General features: G+C 41.9%; 1 protein-coding gene across 5 annotated transcripts in view; it reads left to right on the top strand.

Moving 5' to 3' along the window:
- Positions 1-14,606, top strand: part of ELMO1 (engulfment and cell motility 1) — a 644,335-nt gene that overhangs the window by 445,446 nt on the left and 184,283 nt on the right. For all 5 annotated transcript variants that reach the window (XR_010322758.1, XM_023544287.2, XM_003406936.4 and 2 more), the window contains one exon: positions 2,026-2,162. Coding sequence is in view for 4 of the 5 variants with exons in the window: in XM_023544287.2 (XP_023400055.1) it covers positions 2,026-2,162 (137 nt within the window). In the remaining variant the exon portion in view is untranslated. The remainder of the gene's footprint in view (positions 1-2,025; positions 2,163-14,606) is intronic.

The following is a 14,606-nucleotide window of genomic DNA, read 5'->3' as shown; positions in this document are numbered from 1 at the left end:
GACTTTAACAAGGATGTAAGGTACACGTGTAATCATGCTAGACCAGAAAAAGATACTGTGATAATGTGATTAATAATGAGTCTTGGATGGTAGTAATGTTTTAAGGTGCTTCTGTAGACTTGTAAATTTCATCGGTTTCAGTGCTTATAAAGTGAGACTGACAGCTCCTTGCCCAGGGCAGCAAACAGCACAATCCACCTGTGTTGATGTTTCAAGTGCCTGAAATAGCTTCAAGACTCAGGTCAGAACTTTGCATTTACCATCTCTCTGCCAATAACACAGACTGGGAGGTGAGGTGGCTTGTATGTTGTCACCTCTAATTCGTGTGATGTGAATGGGCTTGGCTAGGGATTGGGGGAAAATCGAAGTACAACCCATGTTCCTGGAAATAATAAGCTGGTACAACACTTGTTATCATCACCACTACCTCTCTGTTTGCGCTTTTATCCATTCCAAAGCACTTTCCCATGAATCATGTTATTTGATCATCTCTGAAACCTATGGAGAAGGCAGAGGAGATATCTTTTCTGTTTTTTAGTTAAGAAAGTCAAGGCTGAGGAAGGTGAAATGACTTGCTTACAATTGGCATGGGCTGAACTTGAGCCTGACCCTTCTGCCCCTGCCCTGCATCCTTTTCACGTGACTAACCCAGGCCCTTACATTGTCTGGAAGAAACCAGCATTCATGGATCTTGAGGTCATGTTGTACCATTCACAGGGGTGAGCTATGTAAGCATATAACACTTTGATGTTTTAAATTCCCCAGGAGTCTGAAATTAACTATATTCATCAAGGTTGGAGATAAAAAAAGTTTGGTGCAGATTTGCTTGTGGCCTACCCTAGCAGAGCCTGTCTCCTTTAAGTATCATCTGGGTTCTCCTTGCTAAACTGCATCAGAGGATTTTGTCTAAATGGAATAGATGCCCAACCATGTGGCAAGCACCAAGACTCTCCCCAAGTATAGGAGGATTCTCTGCTGTGAACCCCATTCTCACCCCTCACCCTTCTCCTCTCTCAGTTTGCTGAGGCCTGAAATTCCACCTTGGAGACTAATTGGTTTTTAAAGAGTTCACAATTAAAATAGAAATACTTTCTTTGTATGTAACAGCTTACATGTTTGTTTAAAAATTGTTTCACAAAGAACTTAGAGCACTAGTTTTGGAGGGTCACAAAGCCTGGTTCTTTGGGCTGTACCATATCCTCACCCATAAATAATAACAGCTCTGGGTATTGTCTAGAGGCATTGTAAATAGCAAATGCCACGTACTGTGTGTGAACAGGCTATACAAATATAAGCTTGATAGACAGCTGTGATGAAGGAAGGGGCTGGGCACTGGTCAGGGAAGGAGGATAGAGGTGACCACACCCAGAGCTCAGCACTGGATCTGACCTGAGGAGGCTCTGCAGTGGGAGGTCTCAAAGGAGATTTCATAGTCTTGCCAGGACTGGACCAATTGCAGCCTTCAAAACCATTTGGGTTGTTTTGACCTCTATCCCTCCTTACCTACAAGTGGAGAACAAATGGCTAATGGTAGGAGATGGTTAATGATCTTCCATGTCCCCAACTCATGCCATAAGAAAGCAAGAGCCCCCTGGGGAAATGATCAAGGATGCTGTTTTCAAAGTTGCAGTTAACTGTATGTTTGGGAAAGCCTGTCTTCTGCCAGTTATTCTGTTGAGAAAAGGGGAAGTTAAGGGTGATGCAGGAGCTGCACTTGAGAGGGCTATTTGAAGAGTCTTTACAATGCCATGAAGGCAGATCCAGGACTTATCTTCTTGGGGTGGGTTACGAGCTGACTTTCTTTAATCAAAATGTGTGTCTAAGTGTTAGGTTTGACCATTTGGCCCTAAACTTCTAATTTGTGTGGGGGCAATTTTCTTGGCTGCTTTTTCAAAATGTCTTTTCTCCAATCTCACTTGAACCAAGATGACTCCCATCATTTCTCTTTGGTGAACCTCCGTTTGGCTGTCCACTCACTCCATTGCTTTAAAACTTTCTTCTTTGCTGCCCTTTTCTTCCCTCCAGCTAGTGAGACCTGCAACGACTTCCACCCGATGTTCTTCACCCATGACAGATCCTTTGAGGAGTTTTTCTGCATCTGCATCCAGCTCCTGAACAAGACCTGGAAGGAAATGAGGGCCACTTCTGAAGACTTCAACAAGGTAAGGTGGACCCGAAGTAGTGACAAGAACTTCCCCACATCATCAAAGGCAGGTCATCCTCGGGGCCATTGAAGGATCCCAAAACTGTGTGTAGAAGACTGGGATCTTTTAGTGTGTTTTGAGAATGGAGAAAGAAAGACGTATTTATACAGAGCTGAAGCTGTGTGTTGATGATACTCTCGTCTCTCTGGGGATAAGCTAGGAGCAGCTTTGCTCCTTTTGGTTTACCAAGCTGGGGCCACCATCAGAGAGAAACATTGTCTACCCTTTCCAGAGAAACGTTGTCTGGCTGAAAGTTTTTTTTTTTTTTTTAATGGCATTAGTTTAGGGTGCCTTGTTCTTGCAAGTTAAATTGGGGAAAGTCCCTTGCCTCCACGTGTCCAAATGTCTTGTGAAAGGAGAGTGAGGTGAGGAAGACTGCTATGTCTAGGTTGTTGGGTTTTGGGGAATTATGGATGTGTTGAGATAATCTGCTCTTTGCTGTGTCAAAAGGAATTTTTATTAAACTGAAAGATCACTTTCAGGGAATTGAATAGTTAAGTTTATAAATAGCATACCTTGGTTCACAGTAATTATTTGGTTCTATGAACTGAAGTGTATTTTGGTTTTCTATATTGTAATTTCTTGCAAGAGTGTAAATTATATATTTCTACTTGTGTGCGAGTATTGAATGGAGAGAATAATATTGACCAACTGAAAGCAAGCAAAGGTATCATACACACTTGGAGATACAGAAAGTCTTTATCATTATAGCAAAGATGTCTCTATATAGAAATGAAGCTGTGCGTTGATAATATTTGTTACCAGACATGGCTGATAATAATTGTTGATTGTTTTTCTTAGCTGCTGTTGAGTCAGCCCCAATTCACAGGAATCCTATGCAGAATTGAACAAAATGCCACCCAGTCCTGTATCATCCCCCAAATCAGCTGTGGTTGGGACCATTTGTAATCTACAGGCTTTTCACTAGGACAGATATGTTTCAGGCTTTAATAACTAATTTTCTACTACATTATGGCTCTCGGCATCATATTCAGGCCCACTCATCTGGTACTAAGGAATGTAAGCATGCCTAAACTCTACCCCCAGCAGATGACAGTGTAAGGTCTAAGAGACTGTTCTCATAGTCATCCCATGAGACCATCATGAGCTTATGCCTAGTATATCACATAATAACTGAATTCTATCCATGTCTGAGATTCTTGTTGTTCTTTGCCTCCCTGCTGCCTTTTCTCTGAATTTATATCTCATCCTTCATTCCCACTCTATTCTGGTTTGTGGCATCTTGAACTGAAATTGGTTGAAAAGAAAGAAAACCAGGAGAAGGGAATTTGACTCTTCCTCAAGCCTCAGTAAGGTCTAACCTGAGTGTCTCCATCACCATAATGAGCTACCTGCAGTGACAGCAGACAGACACCACTCTCTCTCACATATCATGGTCTTTTCTTCGCGTTTTGAGCCACCTGTGGCACAAAATGGTTATGGCACAAACGGTTAAGCCCTTGACTACTAGCTGAAAGGTAGGCAGTACGAACCCACCCAGAGGCGCCTCAGAAGACAGGCCTGGCAGACTGCTTCTGAAAGGTCAAAGCCTTGAAACCCTATGAAGCAGTTCTACTCTATAACACATGGGGTTACCATGAGTTGGAATTGACTTGGCGGCAACTAACAACAACAACAACATTAAATGCTGTAGAGCAGGCTCCAGTGACCCTCCTCTCTGGAGAGCCCTGACCTGGAAGCTGCAATCTAGACTGCCAGTGTCTGAGCAGCTCTGCCCCAGGAGAGGCATGATTCAAGAATTGGAGGGAAGAAGCCCATCAATTCCCTTGTGATTATCACTGCAGCCTGCTCTTATAGTGTACTTCAGTTGATTAGGAGAAACTTGGCAATTCAGGTACAAATCATCCCTGGGAGAGAAGAAAGAAGGAGCAGGGAGGCCTTTGTTTCCATCAACCGAAGAAAAAAAATAGAGTGGGTTAAATCAGTTGTTTCTGAAATGGCTGTGGCCGCTTTGCCCCTGGATCAGTTCAGTTCTTCATGTCCTGTGGTGGAAAATCCATTGGATTCTCAGCTTTTGTGTGCCAGGGGACACCTGTGCTTTCAGGAGAAGGTGACCTCACTGGCTGTCCCGTGTTCTGGCATCAGGTGTCTGCCTGTTTCCTGAGCAGATTTCATTCATCCTGCTTCTCCTGAATTAGGGAAATCTGAACTTTTGTAAATGGTAACAATGCAAATATTATTATTGTTGATATAGGCACAGGTAAGTTGTATGGAAGAATATTAGCAAAGCCCTTCAGGCAACTGTATTAAGGGGATGAATACTCAGACGCTTATATCCTCTAGAAGTTGTAATTCGCTACATTAAACCCCAAGAGTACTTTGTTAGCAAAGGAAACCAGAGGCAAAGGCAGGCAGAGGTGAGCGTGGCAATCGCGTTTGTGTGATTCATCATGGCAACGTGCTCTGATAGGTGGTGATGACATTCTGCCTTCCCAGGGTGTGATCCTGTCAGGTGACAGCAAGTTCCCCAAACTGTCACTCAGAAATTTTCATCATGATTAAATTATATTCCTGCCAAAACTGTCTTTAGCAATATCTAAGAGCCAGTTTTTTGGTACAATTTCTTACAGTGTCACTAGTGCTATCTTTTTGCATTGTCTACAGACTGTAGTCTAATGCCTGGACCCAATGTGTGCTGCCAAGATGGCACAGGTGGCAATCTATGGCTGTGGCAGGCCAAGAGGCAGAGGATCCCACCCCAAATACAGATACGTATTAGTTAAGAGTTGATATCAGAGGAGGATAGAGGATGGGAATGGCAAGAGACCTTAAGCTATCTACATTAAATATTTTTTCATTATTTTTATTAGTAATATGCATACCTTTTGTAACCAGAATGGTCTATCAGTTATATATATTTTTATCATGTGTGTATTAGTTTTCCATTGCTGCCATAACAAATTACCACAAACTCAGTGGCTTAAGCAATACAAACGTATTATCTTACAGTTGAGTAGTTCAGAAGTCCAAAGGTGTCAGCCGGGCTGCGCTTGTTTTTGGAGGCTCCAAGGGAGAATCCATTTCATTGCTTTTTCTAGCTTCTGGAGGCCACTCACATCCCTTGGCCCCTGAACTTCTTTCTCTATCTGCAAAGCCAGCAATGGTACATCCAGTCCCTCTCACATCACATCCTGTCCCTCTGACCTTCTCTTCCACCTCCATCTTCCACATTTAAAGACTCTTGTGATTCCATTGGGCCCACTTGTATGATCCAGGATAATCTCCCTATCTTAAGGTCATCTGATTAGCAACCTTAATTCCATCTGCCAAATAAGGTAACATATTCACAGGTTCCCGAGATTCCAGACGTCAACATATTTTGGGTGGTGGGGGAGTAGAAAGCCTTAATCTGGCTCCTACAATGTGGAGTCGAGATCACTATGAGTTGGAGTCAGCTCCACTGCAGTGGATATATATACCAATTTAATAAATGAAGGATGGATAGGTGAGCTTTTGTTTTTGCTTTTTCTGGTGGACATGACACCGGTCAAAAAGTACTAGTGATGTTCAAATACAAATAATTATCTCTCTTTTCTTCTGTGTCCCTATTCTGTCCCCACCAGTCTTTAAAAATGAAGGGCTCTGTGAGAAGGCCTCTAGTTCAGTTTGAAGACTTTCTTTTTTAAAAAAGTATTTTTTTCCCTGCTGCCTGGCTTTCAACCACGGCTCTACTTTATCTGATAATAAACTGGAGGGGAGAGAAACAATGTAGTTTAAATCAGTCTGCTTTTCTTCTTGTTATTAGCTTGGTAGCTCAGGAGATTGAATTTAGGAATAAATGAGGGTTGGGAGTTATTGGTAGATGGAATGTTTTTCTTGTTCCCTAAGATGGTCCAAATTTAAATTCAGAAATGTCTTCAAAAAGGAGACATACTTTCTTCTGAGCAACTGCCTGAACTTTCCTGGACTCCATCTCAGGCTCTCGCTTCTTTGAGTCGAAGCACAGAAGGCGGATTGAATCATCAACCCTGTGATGTGAGGTTCTGTAAGAAGGGCTCAGCTGTCTGCCTTCTTTATGAAATCATTGGAAGAAGCAGTGTCCCTCAATTTGAAATTTTGATTTGTCTAACAAACTAAACTGGATTCTAATAGTGGCAGGAAAAGCTTCTACAGCCTGTCTTGCTTAGGACACCAGTTTATAGATTTCTAGTGCTCCACCAACCATCTGTCAGTGTGTCTGTGGTGGCTTGCATGTTACTGTAATGATAGAAGCTGTGCCACTGGTATTTTAGATACCAGCAGGGTCACACATGGTGGGCAGGTTTCAACAGAGCTTCCAAACTAAGACAGACTAGGAAGAAAGGCTTGATAATCTACTTCTGGAAATTGTGGTTGTGTTGTTAGGTACTGTTGAGTTGATTTTGACTCATAGGGATGCCATGTTACAGAGTAGAATGGCTCCATAGAGTTCTCTAGACTGTAATCTTTACAGGAACAGATCATCATGTCTTTCTCTTGCAGAGCGGCTGGGTAGTTTTGAACCACTAACCTTTCAGTTAGCAGCCAAGTGCTTAAGTGTTAGCTAATGAAAACCCTATGGATCACAACAGAATATGGCCTGATTGGGTCACTATAGGGTTGCTATGAGGCGGAATCAACTCCATGGCAAGGAGTTATAGTGCTGGAAGGTGAGCTCTGCAGACTGGAAGGCACTACAATAGCCACAATAATGGGCTCAAACATACCAATGATCATGAAGATGGCACAGGACCGGGCAGTGTTTCCATCTGTTATACAAAAGGTTGATGCGAGTCCGAGCTGACTCGATGACAGCAACTAACAACAACATAGTTAATGCCACTGCTGTAAATAAGTGTTTGGAAAAGCAGCTGTCTTCCTGCTCCTCCAGACTTGGGAAGCAGCAGATGAGATTTTTTTTATTTATGTAAGAGAAATAGAATTAGAGAGCAATTAAAATATTTAATTTTAATTGAAAAGGACTTTCGGTTCCTCAGTATAACTCTCTCTGCAGAATAATTCATTGATTCAGGCCATTGAGCTTGTATTCTATCTTTTTGCCCTTTATTACCAATATTTTATAGTATGCATTATTCATTTTTACGAGCACTACAGAAGAGCTAAACTACAGCTGGATACCTCAACATGCAAGTGGTCCCATAATCATTTCATCGAAGCCCTCATTTTCGAACAGGGTAGGAAAGAGGACACAAGTGATTTGGATATTTCAGGTGTGGGAATCTCATTAGAGCTCGTGTGCCTGACTGTAGTACTTTAAAAAATTCTAACAAGAGTGTAAACATCAAAATATCTAATTTGTGTGTAGCAGTATTTCTCAACCTTGACTACACATTAGTCACCTGAGGAGCTTTTGAGGTCCTCTATCCCAGTGTCCAGTTATACCCCAGACCAATTAAATCAGATACTTATGGGGTGGGGCCCACGATTCAGTATTTTATAAAGCTCCCCAGGTAATCCCAGTATACTCCCACAGCTGAAAATCACAGGTATTTAGCTGTTGATGAATATTTTTATTAGATATTTTTATTAATCACTAAAGGTGATTGTGTCAATAGAATAAGCATTCGTTGACATACGTAACACATCACCAACTAGTACAAACCACATGAATTGATGGAATAGTATTTTCCATTGGTCTATAATATAATCAGGAGGTCCAGGTTCTAATACTGGTTCTGCTACTCAGAAGCTCCATGCCTGAAAATTAAAAAAAATACCAGAATCCCGATCACCCTTCATTATGCTGGTGGGATAGTATGTTGAAGTAATTAATGCAAAAATGCTTTGCAGAAGTAAAATGGGATATACAGTTGTAAAACATTTCTTTTTGTATTTAACAAGATAAATCCTGTCTATGAAAGATGAATAAATTGTTCTTTTCAACAGAAGAAATTTTTTGGCTATTATGTTTAAAAAAGAAAAGTCAAGCTGCCTATAAACCCCAGATTCTGTTCTGAACTGAGTTAATAACCCATTTGACTATGGCAGAAATAAGCTTTAACCTGAAAATGTCATGGATTTCACCAGAGTCTCTCTCTAAACGTTAATCGGTACCTTAGTTTTCTATATGACTTGCCGTGGATAAATCAAAAAAAAAACAAAACCATTGCCGTCGAGTTGATTCCAACTCATAACAACCCAACAGGGCAGAGTAGAACTGCCCCATAGAGTTTCCAAGGAGCACCTGGTGGATTCGAACTACCGACCTTTTGGTTAGCAGCTGAGCTCTTAACCACTGCTCCACCAAGGCCCTTGCCATGGATAGCAGCTTAGAAATCCAAAGGAGACTCACAGTTCTCATGTACTTAACGGCTGGAGAAGTAAGGTCTCTCCAACAAGTGAGCAGTTACCTTGCCCTTACCACTCCAGTGGTTGCTGAGCCTTCTGATAACCATAAAAATATTTATTCATAGCATTTGTGTTACTTTAGATGTTATCAAAACCATCATTAAAAACCAGGATCAAATTGACTTTGCCCTGCTTTTGAATTACTGAAATGGAAGAAACTAATAATTTGAAAACTATAGTCACTCTAGAGTAAACGTACTGTTCTAAAATTCTACCTAGCAGCATCGTAAGCAAAGTCTACACAACAGAGGCTGGACTCTCAGGACATCACACCTGGAAACATCTCTTAAAATAGTAGAGACTTTGCACTGGGAAGATTCCTGGGTGATGTAAAGGGTTGGTACTCGACTGCTAACCTAAAGGTTGGTGGTTTGAACCCACCCAGTGGCACCACAGAAGAAAGACCTGGCAATCTGCTTCTATAAAGATTACAGCCAAGAAAACCCTGTGGAGCTCAGTTCTACTCGGTAACACATGGGGTTGCCGTGAGTCGGAATTGACTTGACAGCAATGAGCGTTTTCTTTTCTTTCTTTTTTTTTTTTTTTTTGGTGCACAGGGAACATCCAGGCCCATTGAACAAAGCTGCAGCTGCCCCTGGCTAGGCTGCGAGCCTCCTCCAAGTCAGTGGGAGAAAATCTCAATTAGGAAGAACTGGAGAGCAGGGCAGACAGAAAGCAGCTTGGAGGATTATCCACAGAAAGTAACCACTAACAAGTCACATCCAGTGAATTACATTGGGGTATTGAAAAGGAATTGTTTGAACCCTTAAAGGCAGCAAACACAGGAAATAAAATAGCGAACTAAGTTTGCCCCTCTAACTGCTTGCAGCTTGCTGGCTTTCTGTGCGTGCTTTCCAGGGGACAATTATATATTCAGAAGTCCCCTTCCTGGACCAGCTCAACTTCACAGTGGTGCACACGGCGTTCTCTTGGTGAGCTGAGCTGGCCTAGGGAATGAAAGGTGGTCTGTGACTCTCGCCATGAATAAACATGAGCCTCCTCATCTGCATGAGGCAGGTGACTGTAAAATATCTTGGAGCAAGTTGTGAATGGAAGCTTTGTGCGGCAGGGCCCAGGGGAAGCTGGAGAGGACTCAGCGTTGTTTATCTTCATTAGAATTCCATCTCGTGCTGCTGGTATTGATCTGAACTGGGTCTGGTGTGGCTAATAATGTAGGTGTACATTTTAATTGAAATATGAATATTTAAGTAGAGGAGAAGTCTTTTAAGGCCCTAATGCCGTACAGTCAGGTTATCCATTTTTCTGCTGTCCGTGCCATTGACAAATATTTATTGAAAAGGTGTCTCATGTTTCACAAAGGTCTTTGGGTTTGGCACACAGGAAATTGAATATCCTCTAGAAACATGCATTACATGAGTCCATTTTTTTTTTTCCATTGATGTTTCCCATTGGGTAGGTAGCAAATGGTTGTGTGTGTGTGTGTTTGTATGGGGGTATATTTATTTTTATTTTTAAGCTATCCATTTTCCTTTGTCATGGAATTTGCCACTTTCTATTGGATGGTAATCAGAGTATTGAGTCCAGTAGTCATCATCAGTATCAATGATGCTGTCTAGAAATAGCAGAAAGACCAAGAAACAGTGACTTAGTTCTTTTTTTAAAAGTTAATTGTTTAAATAGACACCGGTGTGTGTACTTTCTGAAAAGAAATATGTTAATTACAAAAAACACATGCCTGGCCAAGGCAGGGAGACCACTGTAGTATAGAACAGTGTTTCTCAACCTCCTTTTCATTACTGCCTGCCTGAGCGGCCTTGTAGACGTGTTCTTCCCTACTTGTCCCTCCCTCTGAAATTTTTATACCACAGACATACTGTAATAAAAGTAATATTTTTAACCCCCTCAAGAATCAGTTTCCACCCCCCAGGGAGCAATACCCTACTTCCCATTGAGAATCCATGGTGTGAAGGAGAGAACCAAGGCTGAGTGCCAGCAGTCAAGGCTGGTGGCAGGCCCAGCTTGGCCATTCACCATTAGCGTGACCTTGAGCATGTCCTTCAAAGCCCCAAGCCCTTTTTCATCTATAAATCGGCAGTGCCAATAATAATAATAATAGTAATTCTCAGAGTCACTGTGAGGATTAAGTCCTCAAAAATTTGCCCTGTAAATTATCCTATGCAAATGGAAGGTGCTAATCTCAAAAGACAAAACCTAAATTTACGGTAATTTACACTTGATTGTACAGTATAATTGAATGGCTTTCATTTCCCAAGGTAGTTTGTTCAAATATCTATAAATACGGGTTTTCTTGTACCTTCTTACGAGGATCCACGGAACTTTGGTTTGGCCACAGAAGGGGATTTTTGACCATGGTGAGGACAAAGCCCTAAGTGAAGAGGAAGCCTTCTGGTATGGATTCCAAAAGATGAGTGGTGTTGCTCCCCAACCCATCCACAAACATACTGCAGGTGATGCAGGGATCTGGCCTGAACCTTTAGAGGCAGGACAGAGTGGTGATTAAAGAGTCACCCCCACCCCCCCAACTCTAGCTGGGTGACCTGGCCACACATCAGATTCCTTATGTATAAAATGATGTTATGGATTGAATTATGTCACCTAAAATGTGTGTTGAAATCTTCACCCCTGTAGCAGTGAATGTAACCTCATTTCGGAATAGTATTTTCTTTGTTATGTTAATGAGGTCACATCAGTATAGGCTGTGTCCTACACCTAATCACTTCTGAGTTAGGAAAAGGGCAGATTAGATACAGGAGCAAGCACACAACTAGGGAGGCAGGGGGAGATAGGGGTCACGTGAAGATTGCCAAAGAATGCCAGGGCTGCAGAAGCTGAGGCAAAGGTCTTTCCCCAGAGCCAAGGGAGAAAGAACACTCCCCTGTATCTGGTACCTTGAATTCGGGTTTCTAGTGTCCTAAACTGTGAAAAAATAAATTTCGGTTCTTTGAAGCCACCCCCTTGACGTATTTCTGTTACAGCAGCAGTAGAAAACTAAGACAGAATTCATGGGGATAGGAAAAGCACCCACTGTTGGGTGGCTCTGCGCCCTGTGTGGTGACCAGAACATAAACAGCTTGGCTCAGTACAGCCTGGAACAAGCACCCAACCCTCAGTGATGTGGAGTTGTGAGAAGGCTGGGGACACAAGAGAGCAGCTCAGATCCTGAATGCCTCAGAAAGGGAAAGGACACTCAGGGCAACGCTCATGGCCAATTTGTTCTGGAAAGCGGGACAAGCTTCTCTCTTTGACTTAGAGATTAGCTTTATGGAACCCGATGTCTGTGTGCTGCCTTTGCAGGCTCAATATGCACGGGGTCCGTTCTACTTTTCTGAGCAACACAGGCGTGACTAGTGCCTTAGATTCCTAGGCCTGCCGTAGCAAAATACCTCAAAGTATGTGGCTCTGAGGAGCAGCAATTTATTTTCTCATCGTTCTGCAGGCTAGGAGTCTGAATTTAGGTCATTGACAGGTCTATGCTCTCTCTGCCAATCTCGTTCCACTTTTGGTAGCCCCGGGTATTTTTTGTTATTCCTTAACTTTTAGATGAATCATCATTTTCCCCTGTGTGTGACTCTATTTCCAAGTCTGTCCTTCTATTTTATAAAATGCCACTCAAAAGAAATTAGGATTAGGACCCAGCCTACTCCAGTAGGACTTCCTTAACTGACACCATCTGCAAAGAAAGCTCGTATTTCCCCAGACAAGCTCACGTTCACAGGTACAGGGGTTAGGACTTCAGCATATCTTTTTGGGGGACACAATTCAATCCATAACAACCAGAAAGTATTCTGGGGCAGGGATGGGGGGCTTTCCTTACAAAAGGATTCCTGGTGGCACAGAGGTTAAGAACCTGGATGCTAACCAAAAGGTCAGCAGTCTGAATCCACCACCCCCTCCTTGGAAACCCTATAGGGCAGTTCTACTCTGTCCTATAGGGTCGCTGTGAGTCAGAACCAACTTGACGGCAGTGGATTTTCCTTACAAAACCTGGGGCCCTGCCAGTGCACCCGTAACTTCCCACAGCACCCTCTGCATTCATAGCCCTGGCTGTGTCTCCACATAAAGGGTGAGCATGTGAGGGACCCAAGTAGTCCAGAGAGAATCGCATTTTGTTGACCCGCTTTATGAAATTTCCATGAGAAATGGTTAAACAGTTTAAAGTTTATTTAAAGGTTACTGTTCAGTTGCCTGTAAACACTGCTAACATGTTTTTCTTTCTGAGTATACTCTATAACTGGAGCATTTATAAAAAAATTATATTTATCACAAAGGATTCTCATGGATGATTTTGGATAAACCTGACAACAGTACATATATGTCTGGGGTATTAATGTTCATATAAAGTTGTGACCTAGAGCTCTCATTCCTGAAGTCTTTCTAGAGTCAGTATATCTTTGCATGTGTAACATTTGCTAAATTGAGACTTGACAATTAGGAGAAGGAAAGAATTAATATGTTCTTCTGCTGGACAGCGGTGACATTCATCAGTCCCTCAGTTCAATTTCCAAACCAACCCTGAGCATGAGAATAATGGCGACTCTTTACCTTAACTGCTCTGCATAACTCTGCTCAGTGTCTTCCGAAAGTTCTTTCCCTTTTTTAACTACACTTTGGGGCCCTGTATGAATTGTTAGCTGGTTCCTATGACCTGAATTCCGTACTCCATTGTGGATTATGTGAGGGATTTGATAATGGCATCAAAGCCATTTTAATAGTGTATGCCCAATTAAAAGGAAATTACCTACGTTTTGAGTAAGGCTTAATGAGATTTAGGCATTTTAAATTAAAGGGCAGATAGAAATATGAGTTGGACAACTAAGAAGGGTACCGCTCCGTAGAAATCCCTCATGAACTACAAGTCCTCAATGATTTAAAAGAAAATATTTATGCTCTAATTGGAAAGTAAATTATGTCAAATGGGAGGTCGAGAACATACTTCTGAAAGGGTTTGTCTTCTAAGATAGAGCGGAGAGCATATAGAGCCTGCCTTTAGGTTCTCCCTATGGTTGGAGGTTCGAGCCCACCTGGGAGCACTGTGAAAAAAAAGGCCTGGTGATCTACTTCTGAAAAATCAATCAGTGAAAACTCTGTGGAGCACAACGGTTCTACCGTGACACACATGGGGTCGCCATGAGTTGGAATCTACTTGTCAGTGACTGCTTCTTGCCACCTGGTAACCGGTTATTGTAAGGTATTGGGGTAGAGAAGGGGATAGAGGCAAAGAGGGACCCTAAATAAGATATGTTAAGGATTTAGGATGAGAGACTAAGGTCAGGAGCCATTTGCTAAGACTCTGAAACAAGTTAGAAGATTCCACATGAGATTTCCAAATACCCTCTGCAAAAATACCAGATCTAGGGGATCAGAGGTTAAAACAGATATTTAATTATTTAAATGTGCACATTTCAACTGCTAACTTACACTTCTTGTATGCCTGTACAAGTTTTTAAATCTGAACAACAGTGCATTATATGAATTGGAGTTATCTACCTTCATCATACCAAATAGAAGACTAAACCACTGCACTGTCTGGTTCAGCACCAGACACAGGCCTGCCTGCTTGAAGACCAGGGATTAGAGCCAAGCCTCTAGGTAGAACAGGTCAGAAGCCTGGATGCAGGTTGAGAGGCAGGAAGCAGTGGCAAAGTAAGGCTAAATTTGACAGCAGTTTCTCCCACCCCTTTGTGGCAGTTGTTATGGGGTAAAAAAATGAACATTAAAACTTGAATTCAATGATGATGGTTGAACAACACAGGGAGCATAATTGATGTCACCAACTTGTACACCTGAAAATGGTTGAAATGGCAAAAGTATTGTTATATATATTTCACCACAATAAAAAAGGTAATAATATTAGGAATTATTAAAAACAATAACAACTTGATTTTAAGAAATGAGAATGCCAAACTACTAGTTTCTTCTTCTCCCCTCCCCCCACCTTTGTTGTATCTATGTATTTTTCATGCAGTTGGGATAAAATTAAAAACAATAGCCAAAGGTCTCTGCGTCCAATCATTACACAGTCCTTTGCTTTGTCATCATAGCTTTGGTCAGAACTTTCTTTTCTTTTCCTCC

The sequence above is a fragment of the Loxodonta africana genome, chromosome 8 (genome assembly GCF_030014295.1).
Source record: "Loxodonta africana isolate mLoxAfr1 chromosome 8, mLoxAfr1.hap2, whole genome shotgun sequence".
Classification (NCBI taxonomy): Eukaryota; Metazoa; Chordata; class Mammalia; order Proboscidea; family Elephantidae; genus Loxodonta; species Loxodonta africana.
Note: the sequence above shows the minus strand (reverse complement) of the source record. Positions and strands in the feature narration are given on the sequence as shown.